This window comes from Cyprinus carpio, chromosome A17, assembly GCF_018340385.1.
Source record: "Cyprinus carpio isolate SPL01 chromosome A17, ASM1834038v1, whole genome shotgun sequence".
NCBI classification, from domain to species: Eukaryota; Metazoa; Chordata; class Actinopteri; order Cypriniformes; family Cyprinidae; genus Cyprinus; species Cyprinus carpio.
Window position 1 is genome coordinate 2510920 of NC_056588.1, and position 22622 is coordinate 2533541.

Genomic DNA, 22622 nt, shown 5'->3' on the forward strand with positions numbered 1-22622 from the left:
ACACACACACACACACACACACACACACACACACACACACACACACTATGAATATTAAAATTAAAATATAAAATTGCTAAATATTATATATATATATATATTTATATTTTAATATATATTATATTATATATAATATAATATTAATTCTAATATTAATTAATATATTTAATTCTCTCTCTATATATAAATTAAGTATACAAGTGTCTCTAAAATTTAAATTAACAATAATAATAAAAAATTATGTAATTTGATTGTAATAATAATAAGGTACATTTACTACAATATTATATTAATGTGAATATTTTTATATATAATCTTAATCATGTATAATAATAATTATTATTATTATTATTATTAATCATAATAAAATATTGTTTGATATTATGCTAAGAACAGTATTTGATTTGATTGTAACATGAAGAATTGCACACTATATTTGCCTCATAGTAATTTTTCGATGGTAATATTAGATCTGGTTTCATAATAACATTAAGAAAATGTCTAACATGATTAACATAACATAGTCAACATATGCAGTGGAACTTTTTGTTGGTCAGAATTGGCCAATAGTTTTCTGTATAAGTTTTTTATGCCTAAAGCATGAGCAACAGGTAGTTTTTGGAGATCTAAGAGTTAATTCATTCTGGCACAGATGGCCACACAGTATAATCCTCTTTCAGAGGAGTCCCACTTCTCCTCCTCCTCCTCTCTGGATGAAGGTCTGCCTGTGATAATTAGCCTAATGGAATGAATGATTGTGGATAGACAATATGCAGCTGTGGCACATCCGAGACCATCGTCGTGGGGTGGAAAGTGACATTCCTTGCAGGAGGGAACGCCATGATTGCACACGCTGTGCCTGTTTCGTCTTCACCTGTGTGAGCCGGAGGAAGGAGCGCTGCTTATTGTAGGAAAACCTGTTGGATTCTCTAACTGGATTACTTCAGAAGTATGCAAGTTTGGAGGTTTGGCGTCGGAGGATTTGGCAGCTGAGGAGAATGAATCTGCACCTGCAGGGTAAGCCGGTGTGTGGAATTAGGACAGAGCATCAAGATGGTTTTTAGTGGAATATGCTGTCTACGCATTGGTGATGTAAGAGATGTACGCTAAAAATGGGAGAGAATCTGAATATAGATTACAGAACTGAAGAATCTATTTGTGTGAGAGCTGTCAGTGCAGCTATTTACTTTATGAAATAGTTATTGCTTTCTACAATGATGTTGAGTTCTTTTAGATGAAGATGATGTGTTGATTTGATTTTAATGTCTAGCATAGGTTAGGTTTCATGTGATTTGAATTGATTTTTTTTTGTATCCTTTTTAAAGCATTTCTTATTAATGTAGTCATTTTTACAATTACTATTTCAGACTTTTCATGCCTTACTGGAAAGACAGACAGAACATTTTCAAGGACTTGGGTTTTTTGTGTTCAAAAGTAACTAATATCTAGTAGCTCTGGCTAATATGAGTGCTGTTAAGTAAGCGTTAGCTAATGATCTGGGTTATTAGGCCTGTCATTAGCATTATGGAAATAATTTATCATTTGCTTATTATTATTATTATTTTGGTATTATTTTTTATAATGTGTCAATTGTTAACATTAATGTATTAACCAGTATGAACTAACAATGAACAATACATTTGTTACAGTGTTTATCAATCTTTGTTAATGTTAATGAAAATAGAGTTATTCATTGTTTGTTCATGTTAGTTCACAGTGCATTAACTAATGCAAACAAATACAACTTCTGATTTTAATAATGTATTAGTTAATGTTAAACTTAACATTAACTAAGATCAATACTGTAGAAGTATTGTTTATGCTTAGTTCATGTTAACTAAAGTGGTTAAATAATGTTAACTAATGAACCTTATTGTAAAGTGTTACCTTTATTTTTAAAATGATGCTCAATAATGGAAGCTTGTTTCTGCATGGGATAAAGTAGCAATTATTTTATTTTATTTTTTTTTATCTCACAATTCAGACTTTCTTCTTAGAAGTGTGAGTTTATATCGTTTTTAGAATTGCAACTTTATATCTCGCAGTTCTGACTTTTTTTAATATCGCAGTTCAACCTTCACAAAAACCTGCCCCCCTTAGTTACTGTTGCTACGCCCGTCAAGCCATGGCGCTCTCACTCCACACATCATGTTCTCACGCAGTAAAAAATACGCGGCAGAGCGATCAGAAACTGACAACGAGCAGGTTACTTTTGGTATGAAACAAAGTTTCAGCTTTCAAATTTTGTTTTAAAGGAATTAAAACAATAAATATTGTTTTGTTTGGTATGAAAGTTTCAGCTTTCAAATTTTGTTTTAAAGGAATTAAAACAATAAATATTGTAATCATCTCTTCATATTTACTACTATTTATAGTACGGGATAAACACAAATGAATATCAGCTGCGGTCTCAACAGCGGAAAGATGTCAATACACCATTTTTCAAGTTCAAGTCCATCAACGTTAATCTACTCTCCTGGCAGATTCAGCATTATGATTGGTCAGATCACCTGTCAATCAAACTCCCTGCGAAGGGTCAATTCTGAGTTTATATCATAATTCTTTTTTTTCTCAGAATTACAAGCAATTCTGATTTTATATCAATTCAGAATTTTTTCTTAGAATAGCAATTTTATTTCTGAGTTTCTCGCAATTCTGACTTTTTTTTGTAGAATTTGACTTTATATCGCAATTCTTATTTTGAATCTCACTATTCAGACTTTTTTTCTTAATTGCAACTTTATATCACGCAGTTCGGAGTTTATCTCGCAATTCAGACTCTTTTCTTCGAATTGTGACTTTATATATCTTAAAATTGTGAAATATCTTGTAATTCTGAGATAAAACCCAGGGCTTCCATACTGAACAGATATATATTTGTATTTTAGGCCTAGTCTCCTCCCTCTTCTCACACATATCCCATGAGTCTCATTCTCTTCCCTCAGTCTCAGTAATCTGAGAGTGTTGTATTGCAGGTTTCTTCCAATGGTCTGCCAAGTTCTCAGTTACTAATTGTGGAAATCATGTGTAGCACTTTCAACTGTTAATTCAGTCTTTAGAGATTTATAATTGAAAGTGAAAGTGAGTGAAAGTGACGTGACATTCAGCCAAGTATGGTGACCCATACTCAGAATTCGTGCTCTGCATTTAACCCATCCGAAGTGCACACACACAGAGCAGTGAACACACACACACACTGTGAACACACACCCGGAGCAGTGGGCAGCCATTTTATGCTGCGGCGCCCGGGGGAGCAGTTGGGGGTTCGATGCCTTGCTCAAGGTGCACCTAAGTCATGGTATTGAAGGTGGAGAGAGAACTGTACATGCACTCCCCCCACCCACAATTCCTGCCGGCCCGAGACTCGAACTCACAACCCTTCGATTGGGAGTCTGACTCTCTAACCATTAGGCCACGACTTCCCCACAAGGAACATATACATATATTGGTGTCAAATATATGTACACCTCTCAGAGGTGTTTAGTAATTAATTAGCTCTAATTAAATAGGGTTTGTGCATAATGTGCCATTAAAAGAATCGGAATTAAACATAGAACTTATAAACATCCGTATTAATGTTGCTCCAGCTAGTGGTTAATAGTGGGTCAGTTAAGAGTACAGAGGATGTGCTGTCTTTTCCTGAGATTACAGTAAGCCTGTGCTTTAGCGGTACAGTACTACAGTCAGTGTTATCACAATAAAATGTACTAACAATTACTCAGTGAAAATTGTTTCTACACCAATTTTCTCAGTGTACAAATAAAAAAAAAAAATCCATGAAATGTTCATTTATTTTAATTTAACAGTACTTTACGGTTACAGTATGGCATTGCAGGATTCAGAGAGAATAAGCAACCATTCACTTTAGGCCCGATTTACATTCACTTTCATCTCAAGGTGCCATTAGAAACAGCATATAAATCAAAATGAATGAAGCACCAGGCAGATATTATTGAGAGGATGCATTTTCAGTCTAGAAGAAAGGTTCACAAAATATTAATTATTAATACATATTTTCTATGAATAGTTAAAGTCTTCTAATGTTGTAATTACAGATACTAATGCTATATTGCAATATTTAAGTTATAGTGCCTGACGTGTGTGATATCTGGGTGAATTTCATAAAGAATGCCATGGACACAGGGTTAGCCTATATTCCACCCCCAATTATAATAATAATAATAAAATAAATAATAATATTAGAATATGGAAACATAATAGTAACATTGTAATTACATTATATAAGATATATTTTACTTAAAATGAGAATACTGTATCTGTGCAAAAAATAAAGTTGGATACACTATATGTCCAACCTTCTGCATTAATATAGTTTAAATTTCGCCATGATATTACTGATCAAGCAGTTGAGATTTGCTTTATAGTAGATTTCACTTTATATGAGTGTACTGCATGAATGCAAATAAAGTTAGATATAGTATATATGCACGTTGTGTCAGTCAGCAGATACAAGCGGTAGAGAACTAGAGTGAATTTGACAGCAAGTGTATTTTTAGTCTGTCTGTTTGGTGCATCATTGTTTAAATGACATGTTTGTAGAATATATACAATATATTCTGTCATCAGGGGTCTGAAGGCAGACGTCTCGTAGCTCTGTGCATTTCTGTTTGTGCAATCCTGGTGTCACTGTCATGTGTCTTATGCTCCCCTAGAGTTCAGAAAAATCTCAGGATGATTAAAGAAGATTTTCGTTCTATCCTTAGCCGCCAAAGGCCCTGATTATTGGCCAGACAGTTTGTGGGAGGGCTTGTGAAGTTGCATCCCTGTAGCACTCATGTGCTTGGATGCTACCTGGAACATTGCTCTGTATAGTCAGAATTTTTGTTTGTTTGTTTGTTTTCACATTTTGTACAGTTTTTTTTATTTTTGGCATCAGATGTGATAATGTATTCTGTAAAAGTAAGTATATTGTTTATTTTCATAAACTTGTTCAGTGAAAACATGCTTGATGCAGTATGTCATGGCTCTTGTTGTAAAATATGGATCATTTATCTAAATTTTATACAATTAAAATTAGAACATTGCATGTGTCAAGAAACAATATGTCATTTTATTCAATCTGGCCTGACTGAATCATGAAATGGTTTTGTGCATTTTTCAAAATCTCATTATAAGGAATCTAACTTTACAAGAAAACTAACTTTGGACTCAGTTTAATACACATAAAATGATTTTATGCACAAACTTCTTTAAATGTTGGATTAAAGTGCCTATTAAGGACTAAGAACTAAATGCAATTTAAACTAGTCAGTAACTGTTTCCCAAAGAGCATGAGATTAACCTCTGGACTCGGGCCACATTTCTTAATTGCTTACATTTTTAAATGACATGTTGTGTATTATAATACAAGACTGACTAAAAAGTTGACTAAAAAGTCTGCATAGTATGATTGCAATTTTCATTGCAGTATCTGTTTTTTTGTAATACCATGGTGTTCTTTGAAGTACTTTGGAGTACCATGTCAATGCCATTGTTCACTGTATGAATATGCCAATCATCAGTATAAGGATGAACTTTAGTGACATTCATAACCTAAGTGTTAAATCTATATGTTTTTCCACCTCTGACTAAATCTAATTAAACAATCAAATAGTGATATTTTAGCCACTATATCTCTGAGTTCGAAGACATGTCTTAGCTTGAGTACCCGTCATGTTTGAGGCTTAATTTTGGTGTACGGTTCTTAGAAGAAAATATTTTTCAGGGTAGCTCTTTCTTAACACAGGAGGCTTGGAGATCTCAATTATGTTTCATTCATTCACTTTTTCAGAATTAGCAGAAATAAATATGATGATTTGGTCTTGTCTGGTCTGGTTTTGATTATAATATTCTGATATTCTGATCACAATACAGACTGGTCTACAATTAAACTACTCATTACCAGAGTCTCCATTTAATCTTATTTCTTGATAAATTCATATTTTATGAAGATTTTTGTGAAGATTGTTTCTGAGTTTGAATTTGAAATTTGTGTTGATTGTGAGTTGTCATTTCCAATCCCATTCACAATCCCATTCACATTTCCAAGCTTTCCTCCACAGATTGAATTGACGTGGAGGAGAGATGCAGAGGACGACCCAAGGCTCCTTTGATGCCAATACCCAATTTCAAAATGAGCCGCATAAGTTTCCTTATCCTCCACCATCGTCCTTTGGCTCCAGCGTGACTGTGGCCAGCCCAGCCAAGAGAATGACCTTCTACAAGAGTGGTGACGCTCAGTTCAAAGGTGTCAAGATGGCCATCCATAAGCGCAGCTTCAGATGCTTTGATGCCTTATTGGATGACCTTTCCCAAAAGGTTCCTCTGCCTTTTGGTGTGCGTACCATCACGACCCCCAGGGGGACCCACAGCATTAAACATTTAGAGCAGTTAGAGGATGGAGGCTGTTACCTGTGCTCTGACCACCGCTATGTGAAACCAATCAACATGGAAGCTGCAGGGAAGAGGCCGGCGGTCTGGCACCATCACAGCTACCCACATAACACTCGCTGCAAGCCCTCCCGACCAGAGGAGCCCCCGTCGGGACATCAGCGCCACCATCGGCACCCCAAAAGGATAGTTCTTGTAAAAAACAACGACCCTACTGTTAGGCGATCCATCATTCTGAGCAGACGAACTGCTCGGAGTCTTCGCGTTTTCCTGGACGAGATTTCAGAACTCATGCAATGTCATGTCAAGAAACTCTACACTCTGGAGGGACGTAAGGTCAGGGAGGATTTCCTTTCTTCAGCCATTCTTTAATTAGCCAGGTCAAGTATTTTAGGAGGCAGGTGTCAGGTCAGGACAGAACTGAAGGCCCTGGGAAAATAGTTGTGCTACAGTAGCTATTAATCTAATTTGCATCTTAAAGGGATGGTTCACCCCCCATAAAAAAGAAGCATTTATTCAGTATGGACCAAAAAGCACCATAAATATCATCTATATGTGACCCTGGAGATATGTGACAGTGTTGAGTAGATTGGGTGTATTTGTAGCAATAGCCAAAAACACACTGTATGGGTAAAAATTATCGATTTTTCTTTTATGCAAAACATCATTAGGATATTAAGTAAAGATCATGTTCCATGAAGATATTTTGTAAATTTCCTACCATAAATATATCAAAACTTAATTTTTGATTAGTAATAGGCATTGCTAAGAACTTAATTTGAAAAACTTTGAAAGCAATTTTCTCAATATTTAGATTTTTTTATAACCTCAGATTCCAGATTTTCAAAGATTTCAAAGATTTTCAGCAAATAATACTAATTGTATGTATTTTTTGTTCATTTTGGCATTTGATAGCCCCATGCAATGCTTTATGGAAAAGAGCATTCTACTAAATTTCTCCTTTCATGGTCCATGTAAGTCATTTGAATAAAATAGGAAGAGGATGAGTAAATGATGCCTGAATTCAAATTGCTGGTTGAACTGTTTCTTAAAAATACCATGTAAAATCTGTATTTTGTGTTTAAATGATTGATTTCCATTTTAGGATAATTTGGGATAATTGGGGCATTTTTATCCAGTCATCACAATGGCAAAAAGTGGCCCAATTTACCTGAATTCGCCATACATGAATATGCTGCTGTTGTCATTGCAGCGAACCATTATGTTTGGGTTTTGACGATTTAGGGGTTGTAAATGCTAAAATGAGTCTGTCTGTGCAACCAAATCAGTCAATTATGAGGTTACATTTCAGTCATGATGTTGATGTTAAAAGGTAGCTATGTACACAGTGATAATAAGTATTTATCTCTGAGTGTTATTTGACATGTTTTATATCTTTTGTCTTCTGTTTATTCACTGCACTCCATAGATTGACAATATTCAGAGTCTGATGCAGTGTCCTAGTGTGCTGGTCTGTGTGGGTCGAGAGCCCTTCAGGCCGCTGCTCACTGAAAGCTTGAAGAAGCTCTCAGATGAAAAGCTTCCAGGAATGGGCACAAGGTCTCACTCCAGTATCTGCAGTGAAGGCCATGAAAGCAAAAAGAATGGTAAATATTTTCTTTCTTGTGCACACAGTTCAAGCTAACTACCGTTTACATTTATTTGTTTTAGGTGATTCATTATAGTGATTAACTAACCATCTACCCAACCCACGTGTCTCTAATAATAGAATGAAGAGAAAACAACCATTTACCACCAACTCAAATGGGCTTAATGTATTCTAGGGGTTGGTGAATCAAGAGGCTCTTTCAAATTTGTTGTTTGCATTTTGAAAATATGTTGTTATCCTTAATGAAACTATGTATATCTTTTTTTATATATATAATTTTGTTTTAACAGTTAACTTTGGCCTGGAGACAAAGAAAAGCATTATCCATCCACGATCAGACTCCAGTAATAGATCTACAAGATTCTCTCTTTCTTCAGAAAAGTCCTATCAAAATGGATTATGCATAACACCAGGACAGTCTGGTTGCATCAGCAACTGTCCCTATGTTAAAGAATTTGTAGTGAATGATGACATTGAGAAGAGAGTGCTTGTTAACAAAGACGGCAGCCTTTCAGTGGAGATGAAGGTTCGCTTTCGGCTCTTCAACGATGAGACTCTTCAGTGGTCCACCGAGATCAAGAAGTCATCAGCAAATATGAACGACTCTGTCTCTGTAAAAGATGCAGATTATCTTCAAGCTAAGGCTGAGTATTCAGACCCAGACTCCATAATTGCATCTGAGAATGATGAAGCCTTTGCAACAAAGCTGCATCAGAAGCATATCGAGGAAACACTTTGTCAGAACTGTTGCAATCAGTGCCAAGAGTACGACATCTGGAAAAACCCCATGCACAAAGAATCGGGGGCCTGCAAATCACCTAGTTCCAGTGCATCGTCTCACAAAGTTGGACATAAAAAGTCATCGGTGGATAGTACGCACACAATTTCTCGTTCCAGTGGCGAGTACACTGAGCATGTGGTGGAAAAGGCCTCGTGCTTTCAGCAGACAATGGAGGAAGGAGACACTAGAGTAGAATACTGTGCAATAAGTCGTTGCTGTAATCGAAGTGAAGTATCATCTGTTGGCGTCACGTCAAAGAGCAAGAGATCGTGTGAGGATGACAGTGAAAGTCACGTTAATAATAAATGTTATTATATGGAACCTAAAATCTCTCCTACTCCACATTGTGAGGTCATTAAGGTCATGGAAGAGTGTCCAGTTTCTGCGGTCAGCAACTCATCCAAAGTGCTTGAGTCTTTGAAGGAAGATCAGGATGATGATTATGATGACCTGCCTCCAAGTGTCTCAAGAGCATCACACTGGTCTCAAAGTAACCATCTTGAGAGTGATGATCAACCCAAATGTATTCATTGTTGTGGCTACCAGTCTTCACCAAGATCTTATTTGTCCCCCAGACCTCCAAGTAAAGAATCAAGCAGTGCTGTTCACTCACTTAAGCTTAAAAAGTCTAAAACCCCTTTTGCAGTGCCAGCAGAGTCAGATGGGATGAGTATGACATCTCCAATTTCAAAAGCATCCTCCAGATCCCATTCTTGTCACTGTGGAGCCATAACCCCAAGTTCAGTTGCATCTGGTAGGCAGCACGGGCCTGAGGGAGAGGCTTGTAATGCAAGTTCCAGACATAGCCAAGCATCTTGTAAATCTAGAGTCCAAGCAAACAGCCCTGGATCCAATGCATCAGATGCTCTGGAGATATGTGACGATGACGCTGCAAAAAGATCTTTAAGTGCCACATCAGGTCTGTCGAAACGATCTGGTGAGCCTGGTGTATGTTCATGCTGTGGTGAGCATAAAAGATTGAATTTGAATCCAGAGGGGAGTTACCCAGAGAAAGCTGATTCAATTTTGTCGAAGCCAAACAAATCTGCTGCATCCACTTTAAATGCTCTTGAAAACTGTGAACCAGTTAATGATACATCGGAAAGGGAAGTCACACGGGAATGCTCTGAGTCTGCACTGTCTAAAAATTCAAATGCCTCTTCTACTTCTAAAATATCAAAAAAGTCTAACTGCTCTACACATGTAATGTATTCTGTTGGGAAATCATCAAAATCTGAACATAATGAAGCAGAAAGCGTTGGAGAAAGAACCAAAAGTGCCACGCCAGCAAAGTCAGTGAGGTCAGACTGCATTGTTTCAGAGAGAGAGCCCACACCAGCCTTGGTCCTGACAGAAATGGATAAAGCTGAAGAAAAAATCCAAGAAAGAGCTGTCAGCCCAATGTCAGCCCGTTCAGATTTATCAGCTGCCTCAAGGAAATCCCACACATCAAAATCTGCACATTCAGAGAAAGCTAAAACGCCTAGATCTTGTAGTCCAAATGATTTAGAGGAAGTGCCATCAAACTTATTTAGTTCTCAGGGAGATATATCAGAAAGTGCTGCTACTCAGAGTCATACTACAACAGATAATCATTGTGGACAAGACACAGAGTTTCCTCAAGAAGTCAGCTCAGCTAGTGTCATGTCTAATGAATCAAACCAATCTTCTGAACATCCGTCGCATGCATCAGAGCAAACAACTAAGTCTGTCAAATCTTGTTGCGACTTACAAGACAAAGCCACTCAAAATATCAGTCGTCCTGATGTTCAGTGTGAGCCGGAAACTGAGGTAGCCACTGAAGAAAGATTATGCAGCCCACTGTCCAACTGCTCCAAAATATCTGTAAAATCACATGCATCCTTAAAGAATTCACATGCAGCGTCTCAATCTGAGGAAAGAGTTCCCACTGCTCTGTCTGTTCAAACAAACACGTCTAAAGGATCTTGTAGGTCTCACAATTCAAACTGCAATGTTCCAGAAACCACAGTTACCTCAGAACCAAATGATACAACACCTAATGAATGTGCAACTCCAAAAACTAAGTCAAATAGAGCCATCAGAGCAATGTCTCAGACCTCAGAAAAATCTAATCCCTGCTCTGAAAGATCCGTCAAATCCAATGAAAAGAGCCTTGCATCTCAGGAAGTAAAGAATGGCAAAGACGTGACACAGAATGCCTTATCTGTGACCTCTCCATTGCCTAGGGCGAAGAGGTCTCCATCTCCTAGATCAACCCACAACAATGAAATTAAGAAAACTGAGACCAGAGCACCAAGTGGGATGTCAGTAAGCTCTAATGTATCCTTGAAATCCCAAAGATCCAGTAAATGTCATTGTCACAGCTCCTCAAGTGGTAATTTGAGAGATACAAAGACTGAGATGCTAAAAGAGGATGCCAAAGGTGAATCTGAGAGCTTGTCAGGAAAATCAAAACTGTCAACTAAATCTCTTATAAATAACATTAAGTCTTCAGGCAATCAGTTAGATGAACCTCTAAGTCCTACATCAACAGCATCCATTTCTCTTGGACTAGTAGAAGAGCACAAGGGTGACGACTTTGATGAACGATCAACCAATGGCATGTCACACAGAGGAACAGAGGAAGCTGGATATATGTTAGAGAATGTAAATGGAGTGGATCCAGAGGAAAGGCCAAGGACAGAAATGTCTATGAACTCTGCAGTTTCAGACAAATCTAAAAAGTCCCATCACAAGAACTGTAAGACTCCTGTTCAAGCCCTCTCGTCTGTCTACGCTGAAAGTATCATGTCAGCAGAACTTAAGAAAAACAAGTCAGGAGGCCAGTTAAATGAAAACAATATCAGAGTGCCCTCCACTTCAAAAAGTAGGTCACCCTCGAGTGTTTCACAGGGAAGCACTAAAAATACAGCTATGAAAGAGAGAGACTGTAAAATTGTCAGCAACATCAACCATGAAGAAATGAATGAAAAATCTTCACAACATGACCAAACTGAAAGAACCTCTGGAAAAACTACCCCAGAAAATGACTGTTTAAACTCTTCAAAAGCCTCTGAACATTCAGTGAAGTCCAAAAACAGGCACAGTACTAAAGAGAGTGATAGATCTAAATGCAAAAGATCTAAGTGTTCTTCCCAGTGTTTGGAAATAAATGGGCTGAATATAAAATATAATGGAGACAATGATGGTGGCACGGTTAAATCCTCCGCATCAGACAGAAGATCTGTAAAAAATGATGCATCCAGTCCAAGTTCAGCAGGGATGTCTGATATTTCCCAAAATTGTAAAAGTCTACCACAGGAGATGCCAAACAAGAATATAGCATCACTCAAGCATCCTGGTTCCTCAAGCAACAGTGTTTTATCTCGGGCACTTTCAGCAGCAGATCTGTTGAAAGAGATTGTCGGCAGTGCAAGACCAGTCAGCAGAGGATCAAAGTCAGTTGCCTCCAGCAAAAATGTCGACAAGGTAGAAAATAAAAGCCAAAAAAGCAGCAGGAGCAAACACAGCAAAGTCAGCCTCTCATCAGAGTGCAACAACAAGGAACTTATGCCATCATGCTTACCGAACACGTCATCTACGGAAGTTGTAAGTGACTGGCTGAGGAACATTCCCATTGATGGCCATGTTTATGAAATGGATATCGAACTCACTGAAGATGTGACCCTGGCTCAAGGTGGTGAGGACACTTCTGAAAGAGACCAAGTTTGGGCATCAAAAAGCATAAAAGAGGTTGAGAAACCCCATGATGATCAGGCAGAGGATAATCATATTCAGCTGACAGAGTTGTGTGACGAAAGAGCACAATTGGAAGTAAGCATAACGGATCCCATCCGCAAAGCATTAACCAAACAAGACAGTTTGCAAAAGCAGTGTCATTCCTCGGTTCAGGTCATGAAGGTTTTACTGGGTCCAAAACTAGACAGATCCAGTAGTTTACCTGAGGTCTCCCCTGTATATGGCAGAAAATTAAGCCAGTCTGCTCAAGGGCTGTTGGACTGCTTTGCGAATTTACGATTGATTGACTCAGACTCTAAAATGGAAAAGCAGCATAAATATAATGAAGTCATGATGATCCTAAAGTCGCTCTGGCTCCAAAAGCCCTCTGAGGATGAACAGAACAACCAGAATGAAAAGGAACATCCCTCTGCTGAAGATGAATGTAACCCACAGTCTTCATCTGGGGTTGATGTTAGCAGCGGCTCCACCGGCTCTGTTAAAGGTAGCATGAATGTCGTATTAGAAAAAACAGAGACCACACAAGACACAATACCACCAATTGCCGAACAAGAGGGCTCACTGCAAGATAAAGAAGAAGATGAGGTTAAGTCTACAGCTCAAGCATGTGAATGTTTAGATCCATCCAAAGTCCCCTCAGATCCAGTTACTCCAGACCTTGCAGAACGAGTCCAGGGAAGTCCAGTAAATTCACAACTGGATGATGACCAAGAAAATGATGTATTGAAAGATGATGATGTTGAAAGCAGTGAGAAGAATGAATCAGATCAAACGCCACAAACAACTTTTTACAAGAGCTCTGGGAATGAGAGTAATACTATAAGATCTCAAGAAAATATGAGCTCAGAAACTCCACCATCTGTTCAGAGAGCTCCGTTTACTAAAAGAGTTTCACAAGACCCAGATCCCGTTTGGGTGCTGAGCTTATTAAAAAAGCTAGAAAAGCAGTTCATGTTACATTACGCAGATGCCATGGCAGAGTTCAAAGTGAGGTGGGATTTAGATGACAATGAGATGCTCGATAAGATGATAAGTGAGCTGAAAGAGGAAGTGCACAAACGGATTCAATCAAGCATTAACCGAGAACTGCAAAAAGTCCAAAGCCGGGCTGGCAGGGGTCCGAGACCTCCGGGAAATACTCTATCGAGAGACTCAACAGTCCAGACTGAGCAGCGACGCAAGCGTCTTCGGGTCATGCGCAATAAGTCCATTTCTTCGAGAAGTGATGAAAATTACACTGCATCGGGTACAGAATACAGCGATCAGCGCAGTGACGATGAATACTGCCCATGTGATGCATGCATGAAAAAGAAAATGGCATCCAGAGCAGTCCAGCGAGCTCAGGCTTTGAGTTTGGCTCCAGTTATGATGGAATTTGATCTGCGGAAAATTTTGCAAATGAAAAAGGATCCAGCCCAATTACCAAAGATGGAAGAACAACACACCACCAGAGTGACTTGTGCAGTTAATAAAGAAGAGAAGAACTTAGAAGTGGTTCGTGAAGTGGTAGAGGAAGCAAATGACAATACTAGAGGCCATACATTTGAGATGGCAGATCAAGAGCCAGACGGTGTTGTCAATACAGTAGATGAAGACAAAAATGCAGAAAACATCAAAGATGTGTCTGTAGACTCTGAGACAAGAGATCCAAATGAAGAGGAAGCAAATGACAAAATAGATTGTGGTGATGTGGAAGAGGTGGAGAATGAAGAAGGTGAGGATGCAAAAATGGTGGTAAATGTTAAGACCGATGCTGAAGAGGAAGTTGAGGTTGTTGAAGAAGAGGCTGAAAATGAAGGAATTACAGAAGAGGACTGTGAAAAAAAAGACAGTCCTGAGGGAGATGCGGAAAATGTAGAAAATAGTGATATGGCTGTGGAGGCAGAAAAAGAGGGTGAGATGACAGAAACTGGTGAAGAAATTGAATCGGTTGACAAGGAAGCAGAATCTGAGACTGGGAAAGAGAGTACAGAAGACAAGTCTGCAGAAGATGGAGGTGATTCTGAGTCAAATAAAGTTGATAAACCTACTGAAGGTGAAAAATCAGATGAAACTTCAAATGACGAGTCGACCAATGAGAAGAATGCTGGTGGGAACCAGGATGGATCTGCAGAGGATGATGCCAACAAAGAAGGGACATCAGACACAGGCAAAGGTAAATATCGAGGTGGAGGTCACAGAAAATGAAACGGAAAAATGTAGCTCTGTTGAGGAAGATTTTGAGAAAGAATATGATGAAACTGCTGTTGATGAGAGCACACTTTCGAAACAGGTAACGAGAACGTCAGTGGAGTCTCAACCACGATCCATGAAGAACTGCATGAATCAGACTGAATCTAAACTGAAAGATCTTCAGAGTAGCATGGTTGTGATTGCTAAACAACCAGCGTACAAAGAGACACATGGAAACCACAAAGACAGGTGCAATGGCTTGACTGAATGGCAAGTGTCTCATATAATAAGCAACAGGACCAGTAAACAAAAGAAAGGACAATGACGTGAGAAAGGACAATTTGATATTCCCTCATATAAAGCACTTTATTACTAATGTTACTTTAGATGGGACTTAAATGATGTGAGATGATGAATCTCACTTTAAAGACATCTAAAGAGCTAAATAGAAATTTTAAAGAGATTTCAAAACTCTATATTGTACAATTCTGTATATTTTTTGTGTAGTCAAAGTATTATTATTTTATTGAGTCTGTTAAAAGGCATCATGGATTCATATACACATTTAAATTCTGTAGTCATTGAATCATGTACATTTTACCAATTAACATTGAATTCTCAGGGTTTTGAATGTTGCAAGTATTATACTATTATGCATTGTTTGCCCAAACCTTAACATTGGTTAGCATTGCATAACTTCTAGTTTATGTGCCAAATGGCACAATTATATTTCAAAGTACACAACTGCAAATATGATGTAAGATAGAGGTTTTACCCAAAATGCTTTTGAGATGTGTTCAGTTTAGCAGCAACTTTTTGCCATGACTGTATATTTCAATATGACTTAACTATGTTTTATTTCATTCTGAATTTGCAAAATGTGGTATTTAAAGCATACCACCATGTGTGGTGTTTAAAGCATCCTTGATCCGGTTTTGTTGTATGTTGCTATTGTACTGTAACATTTACAGTAATAAATGCTCAACTCCGAGAATGTCACATGATATTTTCATAACAGGTCGGCTCATATTTAGCATTAGGAGTTTGTTGTTTCAGGTATCTGACTATATCAATGTCAACAATTGCACTGACTTGCTCATCAAGTTTCTCTTTGTGTTGCTGCTCAGCCATGGGTGTTTGTTTGTTTTGTTTTTTTAACCTGAAACAGGATACAGTGCTTTGTGTGGATAAAATTGTAACATGTATTTGTGTACAGCATGTTTCCACAAGTTCCACAAATCAGACTTTCAGATTTTTTTTTGTAGTTTATTTGCGGGTTTTTTTTGGGTAGGTAAGATTGTTTTTTTTTTTGTTATATGTGTTTTTCGTTATTTGTCCTTCAGGTTTTCAGTGATATAGTCGGGAACACACACTTAAGCACAAATAATTGCAGCAGAGTTTGAGTCCAGCAGCCTGAATAGATCTTGCGTCATTCAAATCTCATTGCCATTGCATTGGGAGTATCTTTAGCAGGGTGAGAGGATTGAGGTTGACTTACATCAGTCATTAATCTAGTACAGCTATTAGTCAGTGGTATGTAAATGTAGTTCAGCAGGTTGCATAGATGTCACACAAGCCTGGACTTTAAAGCATAAGTAGAGAAAACCATGAATCTCATTTATGCTAGTTTGAATAAAATTTAAAGTTTATCACGTTTTTTCCCCATTGTAATGCCCCCTTGTGTTGTGCTTTTGAATCCACAGGCCAGAGAAGGGTTGATCTATTCAAGTGTCATTCTTACAGTTTACTATCGAAAAAAAAAAGCTTGGAATAATTAAAATTTCTTAAATGTTTTAGAATTAGTTTCTTATGCTCACCAAGACTGCATTTATTTGATCAAAATAACTTTTTTTTTTTTACAATTTAAAACATGTTTTCTCTATTTTAATATATTTCAAATTGCAATTTATTCCTGTGATGGGGAAGCTGCATTTTCAACATATTAGAATGAGTTCTGGAGGATCATGTGATACTGAAGACTGGAGTAATGATGCTGAAAATTCAGCTTTGCATCACAGGAATAAATCACATTTTAGAATATAATAAAACAAAAAAAAATTGTTTTTTTTTTAATTGTAAAAATATTTCACAATAATACAATTTTTACTGCATTAAGACTTCATTCAAATATATTAAAAAATCAAAATAATTTCAAAACTTTTGACCAGTTGTGTACTTCATAATGATATTTACTGTAAAGAATTTGAGCTTGTTTTTTCCAAGTTAAGTATTTAGAGGTGTTAAAACATTTTAGTAATGTAAAATTTCTGAAATGTTCTCAGAAGGAAGAAGGAAACCTGCCTTAAAAAGTCCTGGTTTACATAATTACATTACTATGTTCTTTATCATGTCACAAAAAATACACGCTCCTACAATAGTTTTTAGAATTCACATAAAAGGTTAAAAATCGAACATTTATTTGTAATGGCTCTGCAATCACCAAATGTTGAAAGTTGACATGACATAATTTTTTAGTTCAGCAGCTTTGATGACAAAAATATCAGTCAACAATGGAATATCTCCTGCTTACCAGGGAATATTAAAAATGCTTTTAATCACCTTTAGTAATACTGATTAGCAATACTAGTAATAGTCATTCTAAATCATGTGTTTGAGAGATTTATGCCACAGTTCACATATGAATGAATCTCATGAATCCTGTCAAGTTTGAGAGATTATTAATTGTAATTCTAAATTATGTGTTTTTTGGATTTATGAAGCCCATTTTATGTTTCTTTTTCCATGACAATTAAGCATTTAGCTCCAAGTTTCATTATTGATTTTTATGATGTTTTGATTTTTAAAAAGGAAGGCTTATTGTTGTATTTTTTTTTTTTTTTTTTTTTTTTTTTAGTGTGAATCATATTTATTTAATTAATTCAGGCATTGATTGTGTATGTATATAAGTGATTGTATGTGTTGGAATTTTTTTTGGTTTAAGCTCAAAAGTATCTCAGCCCTCTCATTTCTACAGTATCTACTCCATTTCAGAATCAGGCTCATGTATGAGAGCCATCAGCTTCTCCTGTAGCTCTGTAAATGTTGGTCTCTCCTCAGGGTTTGACCTCCAGCACTGCAGCATAATGTCGTAGAGTGCTTCGGGGCAGCCGGCTGGTCTCTCCATCCGCTCTCCTCTCTGAATGGACCGAACGCATGACATTTTTTCCATACCTGAGATTGTGGAAGAAAGATGTGTTGGGTGAGATGTGATGCTACAACCACATGTATTATGTTTAGGGTTGTGAAATGTGCTTACCAGGGTATGGGTCATCTCCATACGTCACGATTTCAGTTAAAAGGATGCCGAAAGACCAGACGTCGCTCTTGCTTGTGTAAGCCTTGTACTCAAATATCTCAGGGGCCATCCATTTCACAGGGACCTTTATATCTGCAGATAGATCAGAACTGTTATCCACTATATGTGTTTGTGTTTTGCATGCTTGAACGAATGTATCAGATTTCTCACCTGATGAAATTCTGTGGTTTCCAGCCAGATTTATTTCAGCGAGCCCAAAATCGGCTATTTTGCAGCTTTGCATGTCGGTAAGCAGAATGTTCTCGGCTCTCAGATCGCGGTGAACTATTTTATTCTCAATGTAAATCATTCCTTCTGTAATCTAAAAAAAAATAAATAATAATAATAGAAAATGTTTTTTTTTGCCTCAGTGGTCTAGGCACTCGACAATGTCAAAATGATTGAGATAGCTTCAGTTTTTAATGGTCAAAGAGTACGAGGTAAGATGTAAGGTACTAAATACGAAACATCTGACAAATGTTTTACAATAAAAATGTTAAATGGCCAACTGTAATGTGATGCAAACTACTCAATTTTGATAATTGAATCTGATGAGATGAGAAGCATTTTTTTTTCTTTTGCGTTTTAAATAGGCCTATTAATCCATCTCATCCAACTGGTGTGTAGCTATATATTATTTTCAAACAGTTCAAATAGATAACTTTACAGGAATCCATTTAAATCCTTTATTTATTTAATTCATTTAAATAAAAAGACCATTGGGGTCTTCTAAATAAAAAGATTCCCCATAAATTTCAGGCCTTGGTTTAGAATCAGTTGCACGGTGTGATCTCTAAATCAGTGTTAACAATGCAAGATGCACTGCTGAGATAAATGAAATGTTTTTATGCATCTGTAAGGTGTTTTAACCCCAAATTGAGGGCTTCCTCATTCCTTAACTCCTTGAGTGCATTTGGAGAATTGATATGTCCTTCATGATGATCGATTTCCGGGTCACGGACTGGAGGAGCGAGGAAATGAGGAAGCATCAATCTGACAAGCAGCTGATCTCGCATGACCGCAGCACCAAATGGAATTGCAAAAATAATGAACATGCCACCTGTCTCCCTAACGTTAATGTCAGTGTTGCAGAGTGTCAGGCCGCTTAACTAACAACAGTGAATGGAGCCTTTTCAGAGAAATCAATGTATGAATTGCTTACTTAGAGAGAATGCATTGACATATTGGGTATAATGATTCATCAGTGTATGTTATTCTAAAGATTTTTTATTTTTTTTTAAATAGCACTGCTTTGAAGTTTCCAGAAACACTTTTCTAGCCGCTCTTATTTTTTGTAATGAACGTAGACACTTTTCACCATCCTGCCCTGCAGTTCCTGCCACTGATTTTCTTGATTAATTGTTTTTAAGGAAAACTGGCCGTATGATTTTTGATCACAATAACTCTCAAAGAAATCAAGTTACCTGTACAGCAAAATCCATCATGATTGAAAACTCCAGGTCTTGCTTCTCTTTGTGGCCTGAAGAAAAATATAAAATTATTTCTTAAAAAGCATTTAATGTGTCAGTAAACATTAAAATGAAGGTAGTGATATCTATAGAGTTTTTAGTTGCAAACAAGTTAATATGACTTCACTTACTGATGAGAAATTTCTTTAAACTGCCGTTTTTCATGAGCTCTGTGACTAAACACATGGGTTCACTATTAGTACACACAGCGTAGAGCTTCAGCAAACGCTGGTGATGCAGCTCTTTCATGATATTAATCTCTGTTTTGATATTTGAATAGTTGACATCTGCAAGTAAAGTGGGACAGACAATATCAACGGATCGTAATTTTAAAAGTAAATCACAGGTTTGTTTTGGATCATGATTAGCAGGTGATAAAGGATACTTAATGCAAATAATAAAATACAGTGAAATATTTACGAGAGCGAAATATGTTTATGGCAATGTCACTTCTTAATTTTTTAGGGCATTTTGTTTGCGTTTAGGTCGCCACTCCTAGTAAAACCAGCAGACATGAAGTAAAACCAGCAGAAAACCACATATTTAACCTGATTTACCTTTGAACTCTTTGATGGCCACCTCTGTGGTGTTGTTCCAGAGCCCCTGCCAAACCTCCGCAAACTCCCCGCTGCCCAGTTTCTTTATTTTGGTAAGTGAGCTTCTGTCTACCTCCCATTTGGTTTCGAATGACAGAGTCAGAGGAGCTGGCTGGTCCAGCTGGAAGAGTAATGGACAGATTGGAATTGTGCTGGAAAACTTCGTTCGTTATAGGATGCTGCAGTACTTTCATTAATCTGTAGGTTGTAATTCTTTGCTGACCTTCACACAGGGTTCATGAAGCTTCGCACAGAGTCCGCTCTCGTATTTAGAGTAAAACTCTATCAGCTCACACAAGGTCTGGAAGGGTGTGTGATGAACAAGGAAAAACTGCTTGTCGTTTTATCCCTGCTTGACCCTGTAATGCCGTGCATGAAGGCCGTTCCACACTTTAAAAGAAATCATTTGTAGAATATATTATTTAGCTACTCTCCAAGTTAAGATTAGGGTTGGTGTATTGTTACTAGATCTCTTTTTTTATTGGGTTGAAGTGCAAAACAATACAGTTAAATAAAAGCGTAGAGGCTCGAGATATTATGTGTGTGTGAATCACACTTGTCATACCTGATAAATAATATTGATTATTCTCATTACACTTCCAGACGAGAAATGCACCCTCTTTGTTCTCTGGTCTCAGCAGACATCTCCTGGCCTCTATACGTGTTTTAACACTCTCAAAAAACCATCTGAAAATCAATTGATACTAGTTTTTATTAAGTGGATTTTTATTAGAGTCCAATACAGTATGTGATGGTACAACATTGAATCACATATTAAAGGCAGCTGTGGCCTAATGGTTAGAGATTTGGACTTGTAACCAGAAGGTTGCAGGTTCGAGTCTCGGTGCTGGCAGGAGTTGTAGGTGTGGGAGGGAGTTAATGAACAGCGCTCTCTTCTACCCTCAATACCCATAGCTGAAGTGCCCTTGAGCAAGGCACTGAACCCCCAGTTGCTCCCCGGGCGCTGGATATAGCTGCCCACTGCTCCGGGTGTGTGTTCACGGTGTGTTCACTTCTCACTGCTGTGTGTGTGTATTTGGATGGGTTAAAAGCAGATCACCAATTTCGAGTATGGGTTACCATACTTGACAAATGTCACGACTTTCACTTTCACTTTCACTTTCACGGTTTTCAATTTTTTAAACAAATTAACAAGTGAATATCGGGGGCAAACCATTCATGTACTAGATTTAATATAATAATATTAAAAATAATCATTTAATAAGAAGTTTTTTCTTTATATTCTTTTATTTATTAACACATTTGTTTATTTATTTATCACATTTGTACATTTGCAAAGTATATTGTATACGTACGCCATTTTAATATTTATGCTAATTTTATTATAGACAGTAAAGTAACAATTTAATGGGCTTATCTCACAGAAAAAAGATTGGGTCATATTTCACCCCAACAAATTAAAAAAAATATATATATATATGAAAGTCGTGACATTTGTCAAGTATGGTAACCCATACTAGAAATTGGTGCTCTGCATTTAACCCATCCAAGTGCACACACACAGCAGTGAGAAGTGTACACACCGTGAACACACACCCGAAGCAGTGGGCAGCTATATCCAGCGCCCAGGGAGCAACTGGGGGTTCAGTGCCTTGCTCAAGGGCACTTCAGCCCATGGGTATTGAGGGTGGAAGAGAGCGCTGTTCATTCACTCCCTCCCACCTACAACTCCTGCCAGCACCGAGACTCGAACCGGCGACCTTCTGGTTACAAGTCCACTTCTCTAACCATTAGGGCCACAGCTGCCCCCCTAAATATATATAAATATATATATATATATATAATTTTTTTTTTTTTTGGGTGAAATATGAAAACACACACACACACACACACACACACACACACACACACACATATATATATGTTTTGTAATTTGAGTGTTAAAAGTGTTTGAATTTAAGATTTGTAAAGAATTGAATATCTTATACAAGATTCACACTGTTATATCTTAGCTTCCTGTCAAAAATGTCCACACCCCAACTCTATAATCATTTCCGAGAGTCATTTCTTCAGAAAAACACAAACTGGGTAGTGACAGCACTGTAGCAACTTCACCAGAACTTGTGAAACTGGAAACACAGGATGCCAGTTTCATTCAGGGCAGAGATTCAAAACACTAAGAGTGAGATTGCTATATATATATATATGCTCTATATGCATTTGCCCAAGCTCAAACTGATCAAAAGTAACTCAAGGACTTACGGCTCGGCCTCTACGCTATCCAGCGGTTTGATGAAGTCTTTAGGCACATATCCTTTTTCCTCCACAAAGCCCTTAGATCCGTTAGCCTTAGCTGTGCGTCTCCTCACATACAACCAGTGCTCATTCTCGCCTATCACCTCCAGAATATCTCCTTTCTTCAGATCTAGATCCAATATTGTGCGTGGGGAATAGTTGTAGATCGACTTGACTCTTTTGCGGCTGAGGGACTGCTCTTCATTCTTTGGTGGGCAACACGGGCAGCAGCGTTTACAGGTGCACATAGAATTCCCCATGTTTACCAGTCATGTCTGCTCATGCCTTATGCACTCCAGCAGAATGATGGCACAATGGCTCGACTAGCGCACTT

General features: G+C 37.5%; 1 protein-coding gene and 1 pseudogene across 3 annotated transcripts in view; one reads left to right on the forward strand and one right to left on the reverse strand.

Annotated features, from left to right (window-relative positions):
• Window positions 1-15709, forward strand: part of LOC109108315 (retinitis pigmentosa 1-like 1 protein) — a 16752-nt gene extending 1043 nt beyond the window's left edge. Inside the window, exons 1-5 of one of the 3 annotated variants that reach the window (XM_042773498.1) lie at window positions 828-1017; window positions 6063-6726; window positions 7820-7997; window positions 8290-14655; window positions 14773-15709. In XM_042773498.1, coding sequence (XP_042629432.1) covers window positions 6085-6726; window positions 7820-7997; window positions 8290-14655; window positions 14773-14834 — 7248 coding nt within the window. In that variant the 5' untranslated portion in view covers window positions 828-1017; window positions 6063-6084 and the 3' untranslated portion in view covers window positions 14835-15709. Of the gene's footprint in view, window positions 1-827; window positions 1018-6062; window positions 6727-7819; window positions 7998-8289 lie in introns of those variants that run through there. The other 2 variants (XM_042773499.1, XM_042773500.1) reach the window with 2 other exon arrangements.
• A 1906-nt stretch (window positions 15710-17615) lies between these two features.
• On the reverse strand, window positions 17616-22573 carry LOC109106801 (annotated as a pseudogene).
• Window positions 22574-22622: the final 49 nt, after the last annotated feature.